At 57.7% G+C, this 24,488-nt stretch overlaps 1 protein-coding gene across 16 annotated transcripts in view; it reads right to left on the bottom strand.

Moving 5' to 3' along the window:
* Nucleotides 1–12,165: 12,165 nt before the first annotated feature.
* Nucleotides 12,166–24,488, bottom strand: part of Rreb1 (ras responsive element binding protein 1) — a 169,281-nt gene continuing 156,958 nt past the window's right edge. For 14 of the 16 annotated variants that reach the window (XM_063259834.1, XM_063259835.1, XM_063259836.1 and 11 more), the window contains 3 exons: nt 19,966–20,127; nt 15,418–16,230; nt 12,166–15,115 (listed from right to left, as the gene is read on the bottom strand). In XM_063259834.1, coding sequence (XP_063115904.1) covers nt 14,679–15,115; nt 15,418–16,230; nt 19,966–20,127 — 1,412 coding nt within the window. In that variant the 3' untranslated portion in view covers nt 12,166–14,678. The remainder of the gene's footprint in view (nt 15,116–15,417; nt 16,231–19,965; nt 20,128–24,488) is intronic. The other 2 variants (XM_063259841.1, XM_003468849.5) reach the window with 1 other exon arrangement.

Genomic DNA, 24,488 nt, shown 5'->3' with positions numbered 1-24,488 from the left:
CTTCATGACTCGGTTCTTTGTTTTTGAGACGGCCTTGCCGTGTAGTTCAGGCTGGCTTTGCATTTTCTAGGAGCCTCAGGCTGGCCTTGAACTCGCAGCAGTCCTCCTGCCTCTGCCTCCCAAGTGCTGGGCTCACAGGCCTGCGCCCCCACACCTGGCAGTGACTCGGTTGTCTTGGAGGTGCAGGCGATGCAGGCGATGCGTGCAGTGCCCTGCGCAGCTCACAGGCGCTCGTCTTCTGCAGTAAAACGGTGTCCATCTCCCGGGTGTGCAGGGAAGCCGCCGACCGCAATGGCGGCTGTGGGTGTGCGGGGCCTGGGCACTGTGGCGCACGGCCTTCCTCAACAGGGTTTCCATGGCCGCACCCTTGCGTTTCTGATGGTGGTTTTGTTCCAGAACAAGGGTTACTGTACATTTAACAGCATTTCCTGAGCCCTTCAGGCTCTGTAGCTGCGGCACTGGGGACTGGCTGTGCTGCAGGCGACGGTGCAGCTTGCAGACGCCTAGGTGGCAGCTGCTTCAGGACGTGTGAAGTGTGGTGCTCAATGAGGGGCCAGCGTGTTGCTGCCATGGGAGGGCATGGGGTTTGGGGCGGGCAGCAGGGGCTGCTCTGCCCGGTGGCTAACTGAGGAGCTGCTGTGCCCACCTTGCAGAGGGCAGGAAGCTGCAGGCTGCACCCGAGTTTCCCCAGGCTGAGACTCAGCCGGGCTGCAGAGCTGTGTCCTGGCCTGTGCCACCGTGAGGCCACGGTTTTCTGAAACCATGTACTTGGGCAGCTCGACAGAGCCTGCAGCCACCAGAAGGCAGTGGCGGCCGCAGCCCTGGGCCCTGGGCTTGTGCCCTGCACACTGCTCCCTGCTCCTCACTGCTTGGCTGTGTTCCCTGGCTTTTGGCTAATCCCCAGTAGATTAGCACATCTACTCTGGTTAATGTCCGCCTGTTTAAATGTCCCTGCTGAGCAGAATTGGGTGCTGTAGAGCCGCACCTGCAGACAGCTTGGGAGGGGCTGGCGGGCCTAGTGCTCCTGGCCTGGCACCAGGGCTGGGCCCAGGTGAGGTCTCCGCGCCTCTGTTCAGTTTCGGATTTGCCTTTGGCACAGTGAGGCATTAGACTGAAACCGCACCTGAGAAACCTGAAGTGCTTTTTTCTTTACAGAACTGGGTATCGGCCCCGGGGGCTCACCCCTGCTCAGTGAGCTCTATTCCCAAGCTACCCCAGCACTTTGTTATTAACATAGGATCTTGCCGAGTTGCTCAGGCCTCAGACTTGGAATCCTCCTGCCTCAGCCTAATGAGGAGCTGGGATTTTCAGACTGCATCACCACACTCAGCTCTTATTTAGTCTAAAAGTTACAGAGGTGATTCATGCCTTGCTCTGTTCCCTGGCTTCCCTGGTTGGCCCCTTAAGTAGCCTTCAGGAGGTGACATCGTCACTGTGTAAACATGGCTGTCCCCTGCTGGCCAGTGAGCCTTGTGCCTTGGGTTTGAGCCCTCTGGAAGCTGGTAGTAAAGAGTTATGGGAGGGAACAGATGGAGCTCAGCGTGGCTGCCTCTACTTCCTGCCCATGCCCTGTGAGGACAGGAGTGGGGAGGGACAGTGAGAGCTTGGGATACCCAGCCTGGGTGTTCCTCCTCCTCTGCTTCCCCTCCTCTTCCTCCTCTGCTGATGAATAGTAAGTGTGGGGCCAGAGCTGGGTGTGATAGCACAGTCCTGTAATCCAGCGCTCTGGGAGGCTGAGGCAGGAGGATCAAGCCCAGCCTGAACTCCACAGTAGGACCCTCTCCACAAACCTAGTGAGATGCAGTGCAGTGGGGAGGCCTTGGGGTCTGGGAGTGTCCTCAGTGCCCTCCAGGCCCTAGGTTTGCCTCCAGCCTTGAAAGCGTCCTGGGCAAGGCAGGGCCGGTGCTTGGCCTGGCTGTAGGGAGGCCACAGAGAGCCAGGCATCGTGGTGCTTGTCTTAGCAAAGGTGTTGGCATGCGGGACACCTTGATGCTGTTTCCCGATGACGAGGTTGACCTGATCATCCAAGGGCAGCAGCTTCAGACCCCGCAGGCCTTGGGATGCCCAGAGCTCAGCAATCCTGCCCGCCTGTGGAGTGAGCAGTGGGCTCTGCAGGTGTCATGGTCCCAGGGCCACCTGGCATCCCTGTGCTGGCACAGTACAGGGCCAAAAGACACGTAAGCACCCCCAAGGACACTCCCTCACAGAGAGGAAGCAGGCGCCCTGGGCTGGGAAGGGTGGGGCTCTGTCCCAGCCCTGTGCCTTGTACTTCGGTGACTGGTGTTTCACGGCTGGAAGGCTGCTGGGGGCTCTGATCGCCATGGCCCTGTGTGCCAAGGGCCCTGGGAGGCTGTGACCCCGCCCGGACAAGGGGCCACCAGGGTGTCCTCTCCCCTCAGACTCGCCCATAGCTGCCCTCGCCGCAACGCCTGCCTGACCTGTTTCCCTTGGGCTACATAGTGAAAGGCTGTCTCAAAAAAAAAAAGAAAAGAAAAGAGTGAGGCTGAGTGTGTGGCGCTGGGGACAGCCGGGCCTCCAAACAGAGCTGTGTCCCCAGCAACTTAGCGTTCCATGTTGCCCATACCGAGCTGGAATGTGCAGTCCTGCCTCAGCCTCCCAGAGCGCTGGCCTACAGCCGTGTGCCCCACATCCAGCTTTCAGTGCTAGCGCGTGCACAAAGCGTGATTTTCTGCAGCACAATTCAGTCAAGTTTTACTGTGGAACGCTGTTTGGCGTGAAGCTGTGGGTGGTGACTATTGGAACCGTGAGATCTCTCAGGTCTCCATGTGGCAAAAGTGGAGGCCGTGACCCCCAAAGCTCCTGCAGGACCTTCCCGCTCTCCAGGGATCTGTGTGGGCCGGTGCTTGGCTTTCTGGTGGGTCCCCCACCCGACCCGCGGCTGCCCTGCCTGCTGTTGGCAGTGCCACCTTACTCCTGTGGCGCCTTGAGAGTGAGGTGTGCCCTGTGCCTGTGACTGCCAGCTCGGAGCTAAGCAGCACAGAGTTGACCTGAAACACTGCTAAGCAGAGAAAAGCAAGTGTCACAGATGTGTCATCTCCCCGGAGCTCTTCTGCTTTCTCTTTGAGACAGGGTCTCACTGTGCAGTTCAGGCTGCCTTGAGCTCACTTTGGAGCCCAGGCTGGTCTCAAACTTGGCAGTGATGCTCCTGCCTCAGCCTCCCGAGTCCTGGGATTACAGGTGTGAGCCACCATGCTCAGCTCCACTCACTTTTTGCAGATGACATTTTGACACCTGTAGCAGCAGTAGCTGTGGTATCCAGGTGTGGAGGACGAGGTGACGCTGTCACTGCCTCTGTCTCAGATGTTGCGGCACCCCACCTGCCATGTGTGCCTCTCTGCTGGTGACACCGCGGTGCCTGGTTACTGTGAAACCTCTGTGCAGCAGCCACGGTGAGCTCCGGGTGTTTGCTCACCATCCTGTCCAGAGCGGGGTACTGGCTCCGCACCCGTGTCCTGCTGCACAGAGGACGCAGTCACCTGGGGAGGGTGGGTGTTCTCACACTTTCCTGCTGAAGGGAAGAGGAGCTGTTTGCAGGGTGAAGCATCTGGACAGTGATGAGCTCGGTGTCTGTCTTCTCCACAAGCTCACAGGCTCGGTGTTGGGTTTGAGTTCACTCCGGGTGTCTGGGAAGGTGGATGAGGGTGCTATGCGCTGGGGCTGCGGGGCCTTTTCCTCTCCAGGACATCTGCACTCTGCGAATCTCATTATGGGTGCCGTAAATGCAGTGTGGAACGCACCTGCGCCTGGGAGGTGCAGGTAGTGACCACGGTGATTTTGGACAAGTTTTCCGTGACCCAAGAGAAAATGAGTGAGCTGTTAAATCTTACCTGTATGTGGCCTGTGCAGAGGAGCTCGTTAGGGTGTGTGCGTGTGTGTGTGTGTGTGTGTGTGTGTGTGTGTTGTGGTGCTCGTTAAGGGCGTGTGTGTGTGAGGATGGTGCCGTGTGTGCGTGTGCGGTGCCCAGGGCCCTCACACTGGGCTCCACCCCAGCCCTTTGCCACTTGTGAAACTTTGGAGAGTGGCTGTCCCTGTGTCGCTCAGTTGCCTGAGCCGGGCGTGGGTGATGCTCCTGTCTCAGCCTCAGGGTGCGGGGACCCGCGGGTGCATCCTTGAGGCCCAGCAGGGGCAGCGTCCTGGATCCCGCCCGCCCTGTGAAGCCCAGAGAGCCGCCAGGATAGGAGGCAGGAGGCGGGGAGCCCGGGCTGCGGTGGGGGGGCAGAGCCTTGGCCCCTGCAGCTCGCCCTGGGGACAGCCCCCGAGGCCACGCCGGGTTCTCAGGGGGCCCTGGGTCACCCGCGGCTGCGTGGCTGAGGCTCGTGGCTGGGTCGGTGCTGTAGCCCAGGGCGGCGACAGCTCCGCGGGCCCAGACACCTCAAGGCAGAGCGGATCTGTGCCTGTCGCCTGGCTGGGCTTTGCCGCCCTCTGCTGCCCGCCTGTGGTATCGCAGCCACTGCGCTGTCTGCTGCGGCGCCTCTGCTGAGGCTCCTGGTTACTGCGGGTAGAAACACTGTGCCTAAGGCGGGTCCCCAGGGCCACCTGAGGGCTGGGTCACGCCAGTGTAGACCGGGGACAGTGAGCCAGTGACTGGAGCTGGCTCTCCCCCTCCAAGGTCTCACTGCTCCAGACCCCTGTGATCCTCCTGCCTCAGCCTCAGCCTCAGCCTCAGCGTGGCTGCATCTGTCTGGAGTGTGTGATTTAACCCTCACTGCCTCCCATGAGCCTTGGCCTTAGGGTTTACTGGCTTCCAGCACTGTGGGGTCCAAGAGCCCCTCTAGCAGGCCTGTCCCCCAACCCGGCTGGCCGAGGGGGTGGATGCAGACAGGCTGACCCTGGGTCCCCTCACGCCTCATGGCACCTGGGCCTCCCCGGGGGTGCCTGACTGCCCCAAGACACTTGTTCCCTGCCCTCAGCACTGCTTGTGCATCCCTGCCCACCACTCCATTCTCATCTTTTTATTTACTTTGCAGGACTGAGGACTGAGCCATGGCCTTTGCATTGAGCTGCATCCCCAGTCCTTTGTTTGTTTTCTATTTTGAGACACGGTCTTGCTGAGTCGCCCAGGCTGGACTGAAACTTGGACTCCTCCTGCCTCAGCCTCCGGTTGTGGTGAGCGTCCTGGTGTGCAGATCTTTGTCGCCCTATGCTGCTGCTGGCCCTGAGGCCGAGGCGTGCTCAGCTCCACTGAGCCAAGGAAGCGTGTGCTTTGTAGCTGCCAGAGGTGCTACTCCAGGCACTCTTGAAGGTCACCTGGCAGGATGAGAGCATCCCCTGCTGTTTGGGGATCAGGGCCGGGGCAGTGGGAAGAATGCGGTACTCTGCTTGACGTGGCACCTCAAGTTGCCCACTGGTGGTGGGGACACGATCACCTGCCCGCCCCCACCCCAGAGCACACAGCTGCCTTCATCCGGGTCAGCTGTGTCCCTGTCATGGCTGCCTGGACCCGCGCAGGTCCTCAAATCGAGAGGCAGTGGGAATGGGGGCCCCAGCTGGCCTGCCACCTGCCCCCCCGCCTGTTCCCGTGCCCTCTGGCCCCAGCCCCACCACAGCAGCCACTCCGAGCGCCCAAGCCCATCTGGTGCCTCTGTGCGCTTGTCGAGGTGCACAGCCAGCCTGCCGCGCCTGTGCAGCCCTGGGTCCTCGGTCTGCAGCATGGGTGTTAGTGCCTGTGTTGCAGACTCTGGGCAGCGTGGGGACCCTGGATCCTGGCCGAGACTGCTGGCTGTGGGGCCCAAGTTGTGAACTCCTGGTGGTCAGCTTGGGCTTAGCCTGGGGCACAGGTGGCACCGAGAGAGGGATCAAGCAAGGTCATAGGCAGGCCCCAGCTGCAGCGCAAGGTGGCCAGGCTGCGAGGTGCTGCCTACAGGTCACGGGCATGGCTCGTGCGTCCTGGCCTTGCATGGTACAATGCGGGTTGCACAGCACTGACACTACTGGCTGAAATAAATCTAGGGTGCACTTGCCCTGAGGCCCCACACTTGGGCCTATGCTGGCCCAGGTGGGGATGGGACGCTGGGCCTCTGGGTACTGAGGGCTGGGCAGACAAGAAGGAGAGGGGGAGGAGGAGAAGGGGGAGAAGAGGGTCTGGAGGACACAGGGCCCAGGAAGTAGCAGCACATGCAGGAAAGGAAGAGAAAACCATCCCCCTGTTCCGTCTGGGGACGGGGGCTGTGTAGGTCCCTCCATGGCGCGGATGCAACACTGAGCACACACCCTCCCCGAGAGAGTTATCCCGGCTCATGGTTACCCAGGGCTTGCTCTGTGGCCTCCCGGTGGCTGTTAGGAGTGAAGGTGACCACCTCAGGGCAGGAAGGGTGACGGCAGGACAAGGAGGAGCTGGAGAGGGGATCCCATCCTCATCGCCCGGCCCATACTGCCTGTCTTGGTTACTTTTCTCTCCTTGCTGAGATAAAATACCTGGCATCCAAAATGAAGGAAGGAAAGGTTTATTCAGCTCAGTGTCTGTGGAGGTTTCAGTCCATAATCAGCTGGCTCCAAGGCACAGTGGCACAGGGGCAGCCTTTCAAGGCAGCAGCCAGCAAAAGGAGGAGGGGGAAGCGGTCTCTTTCTATTTCTCCTTTATATTTCACATCCTCCCCTGCCCCCAGTGGGGGGTGTAATACTCAGAAAATGTTCTTGCCTTCCTGTTGCACAGGACAAGGTTGTTTACAAAGTAAGAACCCTGGTTCCCTGCTGAGTCTCCCAGTTAAACTTGTAAACTTCTCAAGTTGACACAATGTATCATCCATAACAATCCACCCGTTGTCAACCAGACACATTTCTTTAAACTGGTTTCCATATACAAGACATGCTTATTCTTACCAATTCACAACTTGAACACTGTAACACGGGTTTAACAACCCTTAAGAACCAGTATTGTCCGTCAACACTGTATTACATTAGAGCCTTAACATTTTGTCCTTGGCCCCCTAAAGACTCATACGCATCCCTTCTACGCAAAAGACTACACTACATAGTTAGTCTGTAAGAGTTGCCAAAGTCTTTTAACAGTTTCAGCCTTGCTGAAAAGTCCCAAGAAGTTTCAAGTATCTTCCAGGATGTGAGGCAAACCTTAGCTGCAAGCCCCTGTACAAATGAAAACAAAGTTAACACTTCCAACATGCAATGGCACAAGATAAACAAATGGTGATACAAAGCATTGGGACCAAAACAAGTCCAAAATCCAGCAGGGCAGATGTTAAGTCCTGGAGTTGCACATCCAGCATCTGAAGCAAACTGTGGGCTCCAAAGGGCTTGTGTGCCTCCCCCCACAGCACTTCTGGGGGTTGGAGCTCCAACAACTTGTCTCTTGGGCCCACTTTGCTCCCTCCTTGCATGTTTCCTTGACAATTCAAGCTCCTGGCTTTTCCGAACTTCTGGGTTCTCCACTGTACCTCTGGCTTCACGCCCTGCCCTCTCAGGGGCACACTGCCTGGCCCCCCAGGCCTTCTGAAATTGAGGCAGAAGCCTTTTAAACCTCAGAACTCTTGCATTCTGCATCTACCTAAAACCAGCACCATGCAGATGACGCTGAGGTCTGCTGCCAGCTAAAGCAGTGGCCAGGCTTTCCTTTGCTGTAGGGCCCAGTGGATCACTGGGCACTCTGGACCTGAGTGTGAGGAAAAATTCTCTATGCCACCACCACTCTGAAACTTGGTTCTGTGCGGCTTTCTCATCAAAGCAAAGTCTTTTACTTTTGCAGTTCTGAGGCTTCCAAGGGTAGAGACCTCTCACTTCCTGGGATGTGCCAGGCCATCTTTTCTAGCCTTGCTGTTCCTTCTCAGCAATCAAGATCTCAGCTCTCTCTTTGCAATCCAAAGCTTTACTGGAGCTTGCTTTCTGGTCCAATATACAATGTTTTAATTCACCCTGCTGGGCTCTTTGCTCTTGATTTGCAACATAAATCCGGCTAAAAGCCCCCACTGTAGCCATGACACAACCTCAACATTCAACTGCCTTGAAGTTTCTTCTGCCACATTAATCAGTCCGCCACCCTTAATCTCAGTCTAAGGCAAAGTCTCTGGACACGAGCAAAATGCAGACAAACTTTCTGTGAAGCTGTAACACACATCATCTGGAGTCTAGCAACCAATGCAGTCCTTCCCAGTAGAAACCTTCTGAGCCTGGTCTTTACCAATTTTTTTGGTCTTCTGAGCTCTGACCAGACTGACCATAATCTCCCATACAGAACAGCTTAACACATTCCAGCTCTACTGTTTCAGGCAATGTATCTGAACCTTTCCAAACTCTTCCCACCAGCCATTCCCAAAGGCTCTTGTGACACATGTTCAGGAATAGACACAGCAAGGACCTCACTCCTCTGGTACCAAATTCTGTGTTGGTTACTTTTTTCTCATTGCTGAGACAAAATACCCAACACCCAAAATGAAGGAAGGAAAGGTTTATTTAGCTCACAGTCTGTGGAGGTTTCAGTCCATAATCAGCTGGCTCTAAGTCTGGGTGGCACAGCACAGGGGCCACACTTCAAGGCAGCAGCCAGCAAAAGCAGCCAGAGCGAGAGAGAAGAGCAAGCCTCTTGTCCTTCCTTATATTGTATACAGGCCACCCCCTCTAGCCAGCGGGTGTAGCACTCACAAAATCTCTGCCCTCTTCTTGCACTGGACCAGGATGTTTACAAAGCAAGAACCCTGGCTCTTTGCTGAGTTTAGCTGAACTTCTAAACTTCTCAAGTTGATACAATGTATCAACCATAATCACACCACATCCTTCCACCAGACCCACCCAAAAGGTTCCTCCTCTCCCAAACACATCAAATCAGACTCCTTCATGGATTCAATGCTGATGAAGTTTGAGCCCTTGGATTCCAGCTTCTGAAATCCCCACCTTAGTGGCATGCATGGGATAGGGACAGGAGATCCACACCCCTACACCTGCTAGATGAGAATCTCGTTGAAGGGAATTGTAACCCAGCAGCTGGTGGGGGGGGGCACTTGGAGGGCTCCAGGCAAGACCAGGGCTCTTCCTCCCTGAAGAGCGTCAGGTAAGTGGTGTTCACACAGCACACCCAGAGCCCTGGGGTCCCTCACATGGCTGCAGGCCAGGAGAATTTCCCCACTTTGCAACCACATTAAGCGGACCCATTTCTTGTTCCTCTGACTGCTGGGAAGGCATCGCCAGTGATGTGTGGGGAAGAGAATGTGACTTGTGCAGCCTTTGCCCTCCCAGCATGGCACTGACGGTGCCCAGGGAGGATCTGTCACTGGGCCTCGCCCTGTGCATCCTTTTCTGGGCACCCCAAGGCGGCTGTGTGTGGGTGGCACGGCTTAGTTCTCAGAGGTTTCTGCAGTCTGGAGCTCCAGCAGGGCTTCGGGAGGCTGCGTGGATTCCGGCGTCAGCACTGCTGCTCTCGCTCACGGGCGCGATCTCTTTGGCTGTGACCCACGGAGAGCTCCTGGGTCCCTGACCTGCGGCTCCGGGCTCCAGGGTGAAGCCGGGCTCCAGGGTGAGGCCGTCCTCCTGCTCCACCATGCCATGGTCATCCAGTTGCCAGCAGTGCCACATTGTTCCCCTGTGCCCACGGCACAGACACCTCCTCCCCATCACCCAGCTGGGGCCCTGGCCTCCTGGGTCTCCTCGGCATCTCTGGGTCCTGAGTGCTTCTTAGAGGGCCAGGGCCGGTGTGGGACATCATTTTAATGCGTTCCTCCGTGAAGAGCTGTCTGTGGGTGCTGCTCCATCTGGGCACTGCAGCCGTCCGGCCAAGCCCTTGTCATGCACTGGATATGCACAAGGCCAAGAGAAACCATCCCTCCAGGTCAGCCCTTCCTGACGACATTTCATAACCAGGTGAACCCCACACATGCAGCTCCAGTTCTTGCAAGTAACTGGAGACCCCTCCCACACCTGGAATTCTAAACCTCAGCTGGGGGCGCACCTGTAGGTTCAGCACTCTGGGAGGCTGAGGCAGGAGGGCTTCCAGTTGGAATGCAGCCTGGGCAACTTAATGATCTAACCAGACCCTTTAAAAATAAATAAAAATTGAAAACGGCTGAGGATGTAGCTTGTTGTAAAGTCCTTGGGTTCAATCTGCAGTCTCTACCCCCGCTCCCCCCCCCCCAAAAAAAAAACCCAAGGAAACACAACAACCCGGAGATCAGAGCAGAGGAGCAGCCTGCGGGGGGCCTAGCTGCTGAGCTAACCTGAGTTTAAGGCCGGCCTGGGGGGCAGATTCTGTCTTAATAACTGACCAACGGGCTGGGGATTTAGCTCAGCGGCATAAGCGCTTGCGTTGCAAGCGCGCGGTTGTCTGATTCCCGTATTGATTTTAAAAAACAAAACTGACCAGCTCACTAGCACCAAGACCTCACCTGGGCCCAGCACGTGCCGAGGGCCGTCCTTGGCGACCCCACCGGCCCGCGGCGGGCACTGGTTCTCGGGCGCCCCCTCGCGGCAGCGCCGCGCCTCGGCACTGGAACGTCCCGGACTGCAGAGCCCGCGCCTGGCAAACCAACCCGGCCCAGGAGCCCCAAGTCGGAGTCCACGCGACGCCGCGCTGCCCCTCCTGTCCCCGGCCTGGTCGCTCTGCGCCTCTGCGCACCCCGATTCCCCGACTTGCGCCCCCTGCCCACCCGGGTCGCCTCCCTTCCTCGTCCCCGCCTGGAGGCGGGGACCGGGCACGCGTTCGCAGCATGTCCCCTCCTCGCTACTCCAGAAGCTGCGCCCCCCACCGCGACCCCGTGTCCGCACCCCAAACGCCCTCGAGCCTCCCACGAAGGAGTCGCAGTCTCTGGGCGACGACGTCACGGGCCTCGTCGAGGTTGGCTTGCAGGGCACCGGTGGGGCGCTGGGGCCGCTGCGGCCGGCGCGGGTGCCGAGGTCACCCGAGGCCAGGAGCTGCAGAGTCCGAGGCGGGGTGGGGTGGGGGTTCCGCCTGCTGACCGGAACCGGAACCCGGACCCGGGAATGGGGTCTTCAACCGCCAGCCTGGGGACTGGGGGGAGGGGCGCCGAGGGTGCTGGAGGGAGAAGTCGGGTGTGGGGGTCCCGGGATGGGGCGCAGCCCCCTCCATCCCGTCAGTGCCGACCCTGCGTCGGGAAGAGGCTGGGGTCACGGTGGCCACTCGGTCGCCTAGACCGCACGGAGCCTGGGGCGCCCAACGCGACCGCCAAGTCCTCCTGCATTGGGAAGCTGAGGCAGGAAGGTCGCAGCGAAGTTGGAGGCCGGCCTCAACTACACACTGCAAGTCTCCGGCTCAGAAACATTCTGCAAACTTGCCAGAGCCATGCTGGATCAGGCCGGCAGCCAGGCTGACGCAGGGGCAGCCCCTTTGCTTCGCTTCCTGTCCAGCAGCAGCTGAGGATCGGGCTGGCCCCAATCCTCGCCAGGCTGTGGCTTGTTTCTCCTGAGAAGCCCGGGAAAGGAGCGACTGCCTGTTTCTTATTTAGGACGCAGGCTCTGGCGGCCTAGACCGGCTTTGTTGCCCTGAACGTGCAACCTTCAATTATAAGTTTAAAATAAACGGAACGCTTTCCCTGCTTCCTGGGGAGCAGGCGATGGGCGGGGGCTGGCGGCGAAGGCACTCGGCCCTTCAGAGGAGTCTTTGGTGCCCGGAGCAGCGGTGCGCGCCTGTGACCTCAGCTATCCCAGAGGCTGAGGGAGAATTCTGATTTCCTGGGGGGAGGGGGGGGCATCTTAGCGAGATGGCATCTCCAGCCCTCCAGGAGCTGCCTTCAGGGTCAGCGAGCCTGGCGCGAGAAGCCCCGGAGACCCAGCAGGGCTGGTGCCAGGAGCTGCTGCTCTGCCCACCTGGGGGCTGGGGGTGCACCCAGCTGAAGGTACCGCAGCCTAGGGCCGCGGCCCCGGGGAGCGGGGTGTGTGTGTGTGAGGTCACAGTGGGGTGAGCCCTAGGGGGAACCTCAGCCTTGCCCTCTGCACACCTGCCCCCCGCAGTGCCACCTCAGGCCCAAGGGTGATGACTGAGCTGGTGGTGGAGCAGGAACTGGCCTCCTCCCCCGCTGAGCTCAGGGGTCTGTCCCCGACACCCCCTGCCATCCATCGTGACCCTGGGGCTGTCAGCCCTGCGGCTGCTGCCTGGAGTCTCCGGGAAAGGAGTCCTCCCTCGCGCCTCCCGGCACCCCAGCCTCACCCCACTCAGGACCAGAGACAGCAAAGCACAGGACGGCCGCGTGCCCGGCATCTGCCGTCTTTAAAACATAAGGTTTATTGCTCAGATGGTTCCATTCAGAATAGCTTTCTTCTCATTCTGGATTTGCAAGTTCTACACAACTTGAGTACAAAGAGGAACGAAAAGTACCAAAACCAAACTTGTGATTCTCTGTTCGTGTGGCATAGACCAATTTGTACATAACATGTAGCAGCAGTTTTTAAGTTCCCTTTAGAAAAATATGAATTCTACATATTATTGCTTCCTGTTTAATGCATGGGCTGAAATCACTAGGATCCACTTCCTTCTGGAGACCCGAGGAGGGAAGCCACCAGTGGGGCGCATCGGCCTGCAGCTGGCGTCCGGGACCTGTCTGCGGACAGCTCCTGGGCGCTTTGTTCAGTTCTCACCGCCGGGTGTTTCATGTAGTGATTGAATCTCAGCGTTATGTCCGTTAATCAAGAGAAAAAAGAAAACAACTTGCACCTCAAAAAACTTTTCAGAAGATCCATATATATATATATATATGTGTGTGTGTGTGTGTTTGTATATATATATATATATATATATATATATATATATGCTTTTCTTTTTTTTTTTTTCTTAATAGCCCTGAGAGAAGGAGAAAGAGAATCAAACAAAATGTATAGAAACAAATTAGCTGGACATGCAAACTAAGCTACGATTCACCCAGCCTTTAAACAAATCACAAATTTCACAGTTTAATATTGGGGGAACAACAAACAAAGAATACACTTCTCAACCTCACTAGTAAAATGTGGCAAGACCTTACTGACTACCGGTCCAGATCCAGGCTAAGTAAAGCTTTAACTCGATAGTGATCACTCCGCAGGCTGGGAGCCGCCTGCTACGTCCCGCCGCAGCGGGGTTTAGTCCTGGCTTCTCCCCACAATATTGCAAGTTTAGTGTGGAGAGCTGCGAAGAAAACAAAACACAAGAAACCCCAAACAACAACAACAACTGTAATAATAGAAAACAACTAAGGGTGCATGAACTGTTTTAACTTAGAGGACTCCAAGGGATGATTGGTTCTGATGTGCACTCGCCTCTACAGTAACTAAAACCTCCCGCTAACCTGCTCCGCACATCCCTCAACCTCCCTTCATCTGCAAAGACGCCACCTCACTATCTCAAGAGTCCCTTCCTGTGATGTCGGGGTTGTGCTTTAGGTGCTGGACACTGGGGAGGGGGAGGGGTGCAGGGCGTCCTCCCCAGGGAGGCTCAAGGCCCAGGGCTGGCCCGCGGCTGAAGCAGGCCGACCAGGCGCCCTGAGGGCCGGCTGGAGCCAGGGTGCGAGCACCGGGTCAGCTACAGTAGGATTTCCTTCGAGTCACGCAGCGGCTGGGCTGCTGCCGTGGGGCTGTAGTAAGGGAGGCCCGCCTCTCCGAAGCAGGGCTGCAGGCCAGGCGTCGGTGTCTGTCTTTAGGCAGCACCTCTGTTGCAGGAAGGGAGCGGAAACTTCCCATCTGACACCTTGCTTGTGTAGTTTTATTAGCAGTAGTAGTATTTCCTTGCTTTTCAAATGACAGTAGCACAGCTGGGGCGAGGCCTGCAGGGGCCTGGCAGGCAGGTGCCCCTCGCTGCTAGCCTCTCGCGGAGCCGGCCGGGCTCTGTGGTCCCGGAAGGAGGGCTGGTGGATACAGTAGAAGAGCTGTCACCGTGGCGGCCGGGGAGCGTCAGGCACACGGCACTGGGGACGGGGCGGGGGTGGCACAGGTCTCCCAGGACAAATATTGCCCACGTGTTTCTGCTGACTTAAGAGCCCAGCAAACTGGTGAACTAAAAATAATAATAATAATAATAATATTAATAACAACATATACCAAATGGGGAGGGGAGCGGACAAGCTGGCGTTCAGGTGTGTCTTCTGCAGGGGAATCCCAGGAGGTGACCCTTCTGTAAATCAGGAAGGGACGTCCTGACGCCTGGACAGCAGCCACCTCTGACGCGGGCAGAAGGCACACACTGGAGGCTGCAGCTGCACATCCTTCCTGGTTTTGGCTTGAGTTCCACTGCAGCCCGCGCCGACGGTCACATCTGGTGACAGAGGACCAGGCCATAGCTCCTCCACGTGACACGTGGCACAGAGCGGGGTCTACTTGAGACTTGGCGCGGCGCCCACTCCTGCCCGGGCGGGGCATGAAATTCACATCATTTTCTTCCAGTTATTGGCTATGGGCATCCGACAGTATGCGGTTATTTTATTTTTCTCCTGTTTCCAGCTCACAGAACGAACAATATGATCACAGATTCACCAAACCAGCGTGCACCAACACCAAAGGCCACATCAGCACTCAGGTGAGCAGGGCTCCTGGCGTGCCTCACGGGACACCTCCGTGCTGCTAGGGGCCATGTGGGGAGCCAGAAGGAGCTAAGGCACTGGCATGGCTGCTGGCCCTGCACGGCACACAGAAGGCTATGGCACAGCTGTGGGCCACACTGCTGTCCCTCTCCTGCCCCTGCAGTCCCAGTGTGGACGACACCGGGCCCCCAGGAGCGCGAGGCGCTGTGGCTGTCACTCTAGCCCCAGGAGCTGTGAGGCGCTGTCGGCAGCCAGGACAGGGCGTGCTGGCCGCTTGGCACACAGCTCCAGCAGGTCCTGCACCAGGGCAGCGGGGCTCTCCAGGCTGGGGTCCCTGGCAGACGCCTGCTCCCTGGGGGCACGCCCGGCCCCGGCCTTCTCCTCACACCGGCCGCAATTCTTGGTGGCACTGGCGCCGGCTGGGCCCTCCCTCCGGCTGCGGGTGAAGGCCACATGGCCCACCTCGGCCTCCTGCTCACAGCTGTGCGTGGACTCGCCCTCACTGTCCTCCTCGGCCCGCTCGTCTTTGTCGCTGTCCTTCCCGTGGGGCTTCCCGTGCCGGGCTTTCTGGTGGATGCGCTGGTGCCGCACCAGGCTGTGCTTCAGGGTGAAGGTCCGCTCGCAGGTCTGGCACTTGTATGGCCTCTCCCCTGGGGGCGAGAAGTGTCAGCATCAGAGCACAGCCCGCTTGTTTACATGGAGTGGTAAACGGGACAGACGTGCGCCCTCGCAGCCTTTCCTCCCGCTCTGCACCCCAGCAGGCCCTGGGGACACGCGGGGACCCCTGCAGAGGATGGGCCGGTCCGCCCCGGCTAGTGGGGACAGCAGTGCCCCCAGGTCCTGGGCCAACAGAGGGAGAGGGCGGGCTACTGCTGTGCAGGGAAGGTGGGGGTGAGTGCTGGCGTCCTTGGCTCCAGGGTGGACCCAGGAAGCATGGGCCTGGCCTCCTTACCTGTGTGCGACCTCATGTGCCGGGTGAGGTCCTGCAGGGACCAGAAGCGCTTGCTGCACACGCTGCAGACCTTCTTCCTCTTGTCGGCCTTGCTGGCTGCACTTTTGGGGGAGTCCGTCTTTGGCTTCTTGTCATCGTCACTCCTCTCTGAGGACTTCCTCTCGGCTGTGCCCTCCCCATCGGAGGGGCCCTCCGCCTCCTCGCCCTGCTTCTCTAGCGCAGCCTCCCTGGCACCCGGGGCCCGCTGTGCAGCTGGGGACTCCGCCAGCTTCTCCTCGAGTTCGGGGGTGGGTGGTGGGCCTTCACCCTCCAGCTGCAGCACCTCCTTCTCGTCCCCTGGCTCCTGGTGGCCATGTGCCTTTCGGTGGCGGCTCAGGGTACCCAGGAACTTGAAACTCTTCCCGCATGTGTCACAGGTGTGCTTCTGGTCCTGTGGGGCTGAGCCCTGGCCACCTGGGGTGCCGGCCTCGCCTTCTGCCAGCTTGAAGTCCATTAGCTTGCTGGCAAAGTCCAGGTCCAGGCTCCTGTTGCTGGCCGCATCTTCCTCCGGGCCATCAGCACCCTCGCCTCCCTCCTCCTCAGTGCTGCGCTCCTCCTCTGGCTCCTGCTTTTCCTCGGAGGCTTCCTCCTCTTCTTCTTCCTCCTCCTCTCCAGGCGCAGGGGAGGCCGCCTGGGCCTTGGCCTCCTCCTCTGCCTCCTCTTCCTCTGGGGTCTCCACTGGGGCTCGCTCAGCTGGTGGTGTCGGCTGCCGATCTCGGGCCGTGAGATCCAGCACCTCCCCGGCCACCAACATCTCCGAGTCCGACTGGCTGTCTGTGTAGGCAAGCACAGGGAGAGGTCAGGCTGGGGCTCCACAGGCACTGCACTGGCCCACTTGGGTAGCTGGATCCCCACCCCATAAAGTGGGGTGCCCTGCCCTTTACCACCTGACAGCCTGATGGGGGCCAAGGGACCCCAGGGGGTGGAGAAGGGAACCTGGGTGAGCTCTGGGCCAGCTAAGCACCCTGGGGTGCTCAGAGGCCCTCTCCCAGGAAGGCGTGAGTGACACAGGCAGTGCAGGCAGAGGCTTCAAGACAGGAGGGGGTGCGTTCACTAGGGGTAAGGAAGCCGAGCTGTAAGTCACTTTTCCAGCGCTGAGGTGACACAAACATGCAACACACACAGGGCTGTCCCTGCATCCTGCAAGCTGCTTAAGAAGGGCCCCGAGTACCGTGCCTGCCCATGTGGGGCACACACTCGCCTCTGGCCACAGGGCAGGGGCAAAGGAGACACATGCATCACTGTGCGGGTGCCACAAACACTTCAGGGGCAGCTGTGTGCGGCCCGAGTGTAGGTGTATGTGGGGATGGGGACTTCTGGGTCCCAGCCATGGATCTCACAGGCTCCCAACTTCCTCCTCCTGTGTGCTGCTGCCTGTCTACTTCCCTTATGGAAAGAGGTGTGCGAGGCCTCAAGCAGGCCAGCAAAGACATACACCCTGACCAATGAGCGTCACTGCTGAGGCCAGGCATGCCCCATGGGCCTCTTATTCTATCCAGAAGGGGGCCACGGGCTGGGTCCTGCTTTCCCAGGTCCCCAGAGGCGGCGGCACTCTCGCGCCTGCCTGCCTGGGCTCTGAGCTCACGTGTCCGGCACTGCCCCCTGCACTGCCCTGCTGAGCTCATGTCAGCTGCAATGGTGACAGCCACTGTCCAGGCACCTCGAAGAGCTCTGGAGTGTGGCTGTCCCAACATGAACCAGAGATGTGTGCTAAAGCCTAGGCCATGTTACAAGGAGAAGCCCAAACACACAGTGGAAAACAGAACCATTAGCTTATCTGTTGGCTTTGCAATTTTAAAAAAGGTCTAATGTCTGGTTATTTCCCCTTGGTCCCAGGACATCCTCCCCAGATTTGTTCTTTTCTGAGACAAGATCTCATCGTGTTGCCACCTAGCCTGGAGCCAGGCTTAAGGGATCTTCCTCAACCTCCAAGGAGCTGCAATCACGGGTGGGTCCTGAGACTGGTACCCAGGCTGCCTAAACCCCGTGGGATGCATTTACACCAAAAAGCCTAAAAAAATTCTGATGCCACACTCATGGATACACAGTGAGACCAAATCTCACCTCCTCGGGCTCTTCCCTAGTGTGGACAGGCAGTGGAAAACTCCCAGGTCCAAAGGCAGCCAGCTCCCTTCTGCTCTGAACAAAGCCAATGCCACCAAACCTCTGCTGGGGGCTGTTTCAGCAGGGTGGCCTGTACCCTTCATGTACAAGCCAGTCTTAACTGATTTCTACTGTGACTCCTGGTACACACCGACCACCTCTCTTTGACACCCGGGCTCTTGACACAAGCAGCAGAGCAGGTGCACTTTTGTAAGTAATGCTGCCATAAAAGCACAGATCGCCTCTCTGTCCCCAGGGGTGCCTGGTTTGTGCTGCTGTGAGCAGCCTTGAGGAAAGTGCTGCAGGCTTCGAGGACTCCGGGAGACACAGAACCCATGGAGCCTTGCAGGGCAGCCGGATAGCCAGGGAGCCACCATCTGCACTCCCTGGGGTCTGTCCCGGCCGGCAGGGGCCTTCTAGGCCGGCAGAGAGCCAGGGCGAGAACCTTCGAGTTTATACTAAAAGCAGCCACGCCAGGTACCTACTGCCCCAAGGGCGCCCTTCAGAGGCAAAAGGGGGTGAGGACACCCCTGGCCATCGGGCAGTTTCTGATTTAACCCGCGGCATCCACACAGCGACGGCCCCTCGCTGGGCACTTTCAGCTCTGTTTTGGGACAGACCTGGAAAGCTTTTCCCTGAGACTCCTTAGTTGACTAAAAGCCTCACTGACACTACGAAGTCATGGTTAGGAATTTTCAGAAGACGCATTCTAGATGTAGAAGTGTACAAATTCAGCCTGTTGGAGAACAGTCTTGCCCGCCCCTTCGGCTTCCCTGGTGTGTAACTTTCCCCTGAAATCCCTGAACTCCTGCCCCTGACCTGCTTCCTGGCCCTTCGAGAGCTTGCTCTACTCACCACGGACTGTGACCAGTGAACCCTAACAGCTCTCCTCTTTGCTGGATGCACATTGCAACTTTCGGTGACTTTTCTGTTCTGAGGCTTTATCCCTTTAAGAAAAGGTATACAACCTCTGGAAAGGGCGCAAGAAAAACAGAAGCTGTAACTACAAACTTAAAAAGCAAAGGCATCCACAGGCTCCAGGACCCAGAGGGCTCTACTCCTCCCACGGGACAGGAACACAGCATGCAGCCTGGGCCTCGGTGCACACTCCGACCCCTCAGGACACGTTTGCAAACACAGCAAGCAGAGGAACTCAACGTTCAAACGCCCGCCTCCTCCAGAAGTGCCATCACAAGGGACAATCCAGAAGGGACAATCACAAGGCTGCCTTGGAAACTGAGCCACCACAAAGTGTTCCAGACTAATGGATGGCAGGCCTGCAGCCATGCACCGACCGGATGGGCCGCGGTGAGGGCAGTTTTCCGCTGCAGGAGGCCCAACACCCCTGCACTCTCTATTCCACAGGAGCCAAGGAAAAAGGCCATCTCCATTGGGCTCACTGCAGCGGGGCGCAAGTCTGGGCTCAGTTCTGCTCCTGGAAACACCGCCTGGTGCCTTCGGCAGATCCTGGCACTGAGCTAGCACAAGGGGCAGAAGTGGGCCAATGCCTGTCCCTCTGTCCACACTGACTTCTACCCTGCACAGACTCCCATCCATGTCCGGGGAGGAAAAGCCAAAGGACACCACAGCAGGAAGTGCTAGGCCTCTGAGTCAATAGAACCAAACAAGGCACTGGTGACAGCCTTGCACCTCAGGCGCCTTCTGTGGTCTGGTTTGTGGCTGGACTCTTTTTGGGGTGGGGGTGTCACACCCCAGCAGCCAGAGACGATGGAATGTACGGAAGAGGACAAGAGAAAACACAGAAGCTGTAAGAACGAGAAGGTGGCAGAGAGAGGGGAGGGCGGTGGTTAATTGCTCTGCAGGGGCTGGTGGGAGGAAGCGCACAGCGCAGGAGAATAATACCCGGATTCGGGTCAAGCAGAGATGTGATTAAAGAAAGGACACGCAGAGTAGTTTTTAAACAAGGACACAGTTTTACACTGGGAAAAGGTGCTGGAAAGGAAACACCCTGTGCTGCCCCTCCCCAGCAAGGGCTCAGCACCCCAACTTTCTGCAACACCCTGACATCCCAAGGGCCCCTCCCTGCTCTGGGTGCTCAGGGCTGGGCGCTCCACACCTGTCTGGTGCCCCGGTCCTGGGGGCTGCTCGCTGAGAGGTAGGATCACTTGCCGGCCCCTCACCTCCCGCCTCCCGCACCTGGGGAAGGCAGCCGCTGCTGGCAGGGCACCGCACCAGCCGAGGCCCTGGGCTCTGGCTGGGTCAGTCTGCTGTGTCTAGGCTGAGCTGGCCTGGGGTGAGGCTCCCAGCCTAGACCGGCCCTCTCCGGGCTGGACCCAGTGAGCAGTAGAGGAGCGGGGGACAGGCAGTGGTGGCGGGGCCCAGGGCTGGCTATGCCTTCTCGTGAGCTCCTAGCACAGCTGAGGTTCTCTGTCCGCTGGGCACTACCTGTGCTATCATGGGGTCCAACATCACTCTCTCTGGGGGGGATAAGCCCGTTTCTTCTCGGGGAGCAGGCGGTAACTCCGTGTTTGCGCAACTGGTGGCGTTCACAGTTAGATTTGGTAGAAAAGAAGGCATCGCATTTTTGACAAGGGAAAGGTTTCTGACCTGAAGCAGGAAGAAAAATATACATTTATCTGGCTTTCTACCACAGTGCAAAAGAAAAGTCGCTTCTGATTTATTCTCCTGAGGTTACTGGCATTTGCTTCCCTCTCTTCTGCCCTTTCCTTTTAAGAAAAGAAACAAAACACATGTAAAACAAAACGAAACAAAAACAAAACAAAATAGAACAAAATGAAACACCAATGACTAAATGGGTAATTTTCCCAAGTGGAATGAAGTGAGTTTTTGTCTTCAAAATACAAGATAATTAACACTGAAACCAAGGTAACATGTTTGAAGTGACACAATGGTATTATAATTAAAATACATTAAACGGTGACCACATGGTGGCAGAGGGTCTCAGAGCGTGGTGAGACACCACCCAATCTGACTGCAAAGGGGAGGTAAGAGTCAGGCCTGGGCAGTGCCCAGTCACGTGTGTGCCCGGGAAGCAGGCAACCTGGGGACCCTCAACCCAGAAGCCTTCGGGGCCCTGTGGAGCAGCCAGGTGCCCCCACTTGACCTGGCATGGACCAGGTGGCCACAGTCGCCTGCGGGGACAGACACGAGCACCCTGACTTCCCAACTCTTCTGCCAGCTGCTGGGATGGCCTGCAGGAACCTCTGCTCAGTGTGAGCAGACAGGCTTCACACAGGGCTCCTGTGCCCACCGTGGGCTCTGGCCAACTTGTTGCCCTGTACCGACCACTCCCGGGGGCTCTGCTCCAAGGATGTGCTGCCATGAGAGGGGAAGTTGGCCACGAGTCCCTGAGGGATGAAGGCCCTCTTCGCCTCTCCTCCCCTTCCTCCCAGGTCCTGTCTTGTCTGGTCCTGCCCACTTTCTCCTTGTACTTGGATTCCATTCCTTTCATACTGCAAAGGTGATGTTTCAAATGCAACTTATCCTGGGTTTGTGTGGATGGACCGGCAGGGAGGGGAGTGGGGAGCATGGGAACGGCAACAGGAGGAAGAAGGTGAGCAGGGCAAGAGAAACAGGAGAGGCAAGGGAGGAAAGGGGTCAGCGCTCTCAGGACAGAGAAGGTGGCGGTGCATCATCTGCTACACCGCTGGCCACCAGATCCTAGATCCCGGCTTCTGACTTCACAGGGCAAAGGCATCAAGTGGCCTGATCCTGCTACCTCAGACCCTTGGGCATGTCAGAGCCGAACACTGGAGTCAAGAACTGGCACACAGGGCAGGTATGGTGGCATGCAACAGCACTCAGGAGGCTGAGGCAGGAGGGTCACTGTGAGTTTGAGGCCTGCTTTGCTACACGAACTACACAGCGAGCCTGTCTCAGACACCGAAAGAACTGGTGGGCAGTCACAGCACAGCTCCCTGCAGACACGGATTCCGGGACCTTGGGCCTCCACAAAGGCCAAGGTCACATGCTTGTGGGGCCTTGGCAAGACCTAGTGCCAGGCGGTGAGCCACAGGGCAGCTGGCTCCCCAAGGGAGGGGAGGAGGAACACTGCTTGGCACTGCCTGGCCGCATGACTTGGGGAGCACCTATTGCAGTCTGGAGGGCATGATGCACAGGGTGTCTGTTCCTCCTGAGCTGAAAGATTCCTAAGATGAGGGTCCGAGTCTCCCTTGTAGCTGTTCAAGAGCACAGCTGGGCTTCCCATGGCTCAGGAGCAGGAGCCCAAGGTTGTACCCCAAGCACCCAGACTCCCAGGGAGAAGGAGCAGAAGACCTTGTGCTTGGGTTCTTGATTGTGGAGGAAATGGCAGCTTCTCGCTTCTCTCCTGTATGACTTTCACACTGGGCAGTACTTCGCCTTCACCAGTCTGTGATGAAGACAGCGCTAAACACAGAGACAGTGTGACGGCCAGCGGCCGGCGCTTTACACTCAAGAGGAGGAGCCACAGTGGATGTGGTCAGCAGACACGGCAAAGCCTTACCATTTCAACAGTGGGTCTCAGCCTCCAAGGCTGGTTTGACTTTATTAAGTGGAACCGCCCAGGCTACCACTCAGGGAGGGCACCTGGGACCACAAGTGGCCTCTGAGCCCTAGACCTACTGAGCTCTAACCTCAGGAGAGCAGCGGTCTCTCCTGGCAAGCCTGCGCATGACCCTGGAAACACCTGTGCTCACTCACAGCTCGAGGCGGGGGGACCACGACACACACGGAGCCAGCTCCCCTCGCCACTCCTCCCCCTCAAGGTGAAGGTGTCTTCCTTTTGGTATTTCCTTCTCGCCCATGTCTGCAGAGGTGTACACAGGGCTGGGCTAAGGAGGTCAAAGCTGCCACTTAAGAAAATTAAAAGCAGCCAAATAAAATACAGCTGGTTTCTAAGGTGCTTCCCATACTTACAGAAGGGCAGCTTACTAATTTCAATGTTTTTTGTGTGTGGCACTAGGAATTGAACCCAGGGCCACATGCATGCTAGGCAGGCATTTTACCATTGAGCTATACTCCAAGCCCTTTTAAAATTTTATTTTGATGCAAGATCTTAAGTTGCTCAGGGAAGCCTTCAACTTGTGATCCTCCTGCCCCAGTCTCTTAATACAGCTGGGGTTACAGGCATGAGTCACCACACTGGTTCTTACTTAAAATCTGACTCTGATTTCCTGTTAGGAGTAGGTAGGAGGAAGACCCCCAACTGGCAAAGAAAAGGAGCTCCAGGTACCCACGTGAAAGCAGGCCAGTGGGGAATCCAAAATGCCAGAACCAGCAGGGACTTGCGATGTCCCGAGGCCTTGTCTCTGGGGGACAGGAAGGGAACTGAGGGAAGGAGGAAGAAGATGAGGCCAGAGCTTCGAGGGACACAGGACAAGATGCTGGTGAGAGAGGAGTCCTGGCAGGAATAGTGTGCTACCAGCCCGGAGCCGTCCCCACCGACAGGGAAGCTGGGGCTGGGACAGCATCCGAGAGTGGCAGGAGGGAGGCAGGTGCGTGGAGACCCTGCCAGGGGACGTGAAAGGTGACAGCCCACAAGGGCAGCTTCCTCCTCAGATAAGTACCTGGACTTGGTGCCAGGAAAAAAAGGGCCCACCGCACACTCTACAGCACCCTACACCTGGCCTCCTGCCGCCCTGTGGCAGGCTGGGGCCAAGTGTGGGGCAGCGCAGAGACACAGGGTGACTGCACAGTTTGCTGAGAGCGCAGCGACTGAGCTGCAGGATACAGGCAGTTTGTGGAACTCGTGCAGCAGACCCTTAGCCACTTGGTGCTGCTGACTGGAACCCAGCTATCGCTTTCTTTTGAGGTAGGGACTTGTAACTCATTTGCCCAGGCTGGCCTAAAGTGACTCCCCCGTTTCTGCCTCAGTCTCCTGGGGGATGCTGTCAGCTAGATGTAAACCACACTTGAAAGGCTGCACCCTGGTGACAACCCCAGCACTCTGAGGGGCTGGGACAGGAGGCCACAAGTTTACACTCAGCCTGTCCTTGCTGCTGAAGAAAACTTAGCTGGGGATGCGGCTCAGTTCAGAAGCGCAGAATACAGCCCCAGCACTGATTAAAAAAAAAAAAAATGCCAGACAGTGGTGCCCAACAAAGGAAGCTAATGGAAGCAGCCCTGGGCCACTGAAGACCCGAACCAACAGCACTGGGACTCAGCGGTGCTCGCCCGGTCCTCCACTGCTTCCCAGGCTTCAGGACTCCGATGTGTGAGGACAAGGGATGCCTCAGGGAGGCCCAGGTGGTCACAGGTTCCCTGATCTTAGCTGCTGCAGGGAGCCTGCCCCTGGGCAGAGGCATGTCAGCCTCCCCAGGCCTGGGGTCTCCTGTGGTAGGGTCAGGATTGCCTGGAGCCCTGGGTCTAAGGAGCTCTTGTGTTAGAGCAGACAGGACAGGCTGCAGGTAGCAGGCCCAGTCTACCTGGATCCTCAGTAGCCATGAAGAGCATGTGTGAGGAAGCCTCCGCTCACCTTGCTTAGGTCTGGAAACCACCTAATTTTATTTTATTTTATTTTATTTTTTTTTTTTTGTCTTTTTGAGATAGGGTCTCACTGTGCAGTTCGGGCTGGCCTTGAGCTCACTTTGTAGCCCAGGCTGGTCTCAAACTCGTAACAACCCTCCTGGCTCAGCCTCCCAATTGCTGGGATTACAGGCATGAGCTACCACACCTGGCTAGGACACCGAATTTTAAACCAATGACACTCACTGGGCACCCCAGAGTCAGGAAACCCCAACTGGAACACGCAGGGAACATGTGTCAGGTGCTGGCAAGACTCCCTTCCTTCCAGCCCGGTGCTTGAAAGGAAGAGGAAGCCATCAGCTTGCTGGGAACAGAAGCTCCCGAGGCTATGTGGCCGCGCAGAAGGAAATCTACACAGCCCAGAACAAGCTGGAGGAGGGACCAGGAGGCCAGGGACCGAGGCTGGGGGGAGTGGAGGCGAAGAAGGCCCGGGTCAAGAGGAT

Source organism: Cavia porcellus, unplaced genomic scaffold (assembly GCF_034190915.1).
Source record: "Cavia porcellus strain 051 isolate PalLab524CR breed Dunkin Hartley unplaced genomic scaffold, mCavPor4.1 scaffold_13, whole genome shotgun sequence".
Classification (NCBI taxonomy): domain Eukaryota; kingdom Metazoa; phylum Chordata; class Mammalia; order Rodentia; family Caviidae; genus Cavia; species Cavia porcellus.
Note: the sequence above shows the minus strand (reverse complement) of the source record. Positions and strands in the feature narration are given on the sequence as shown.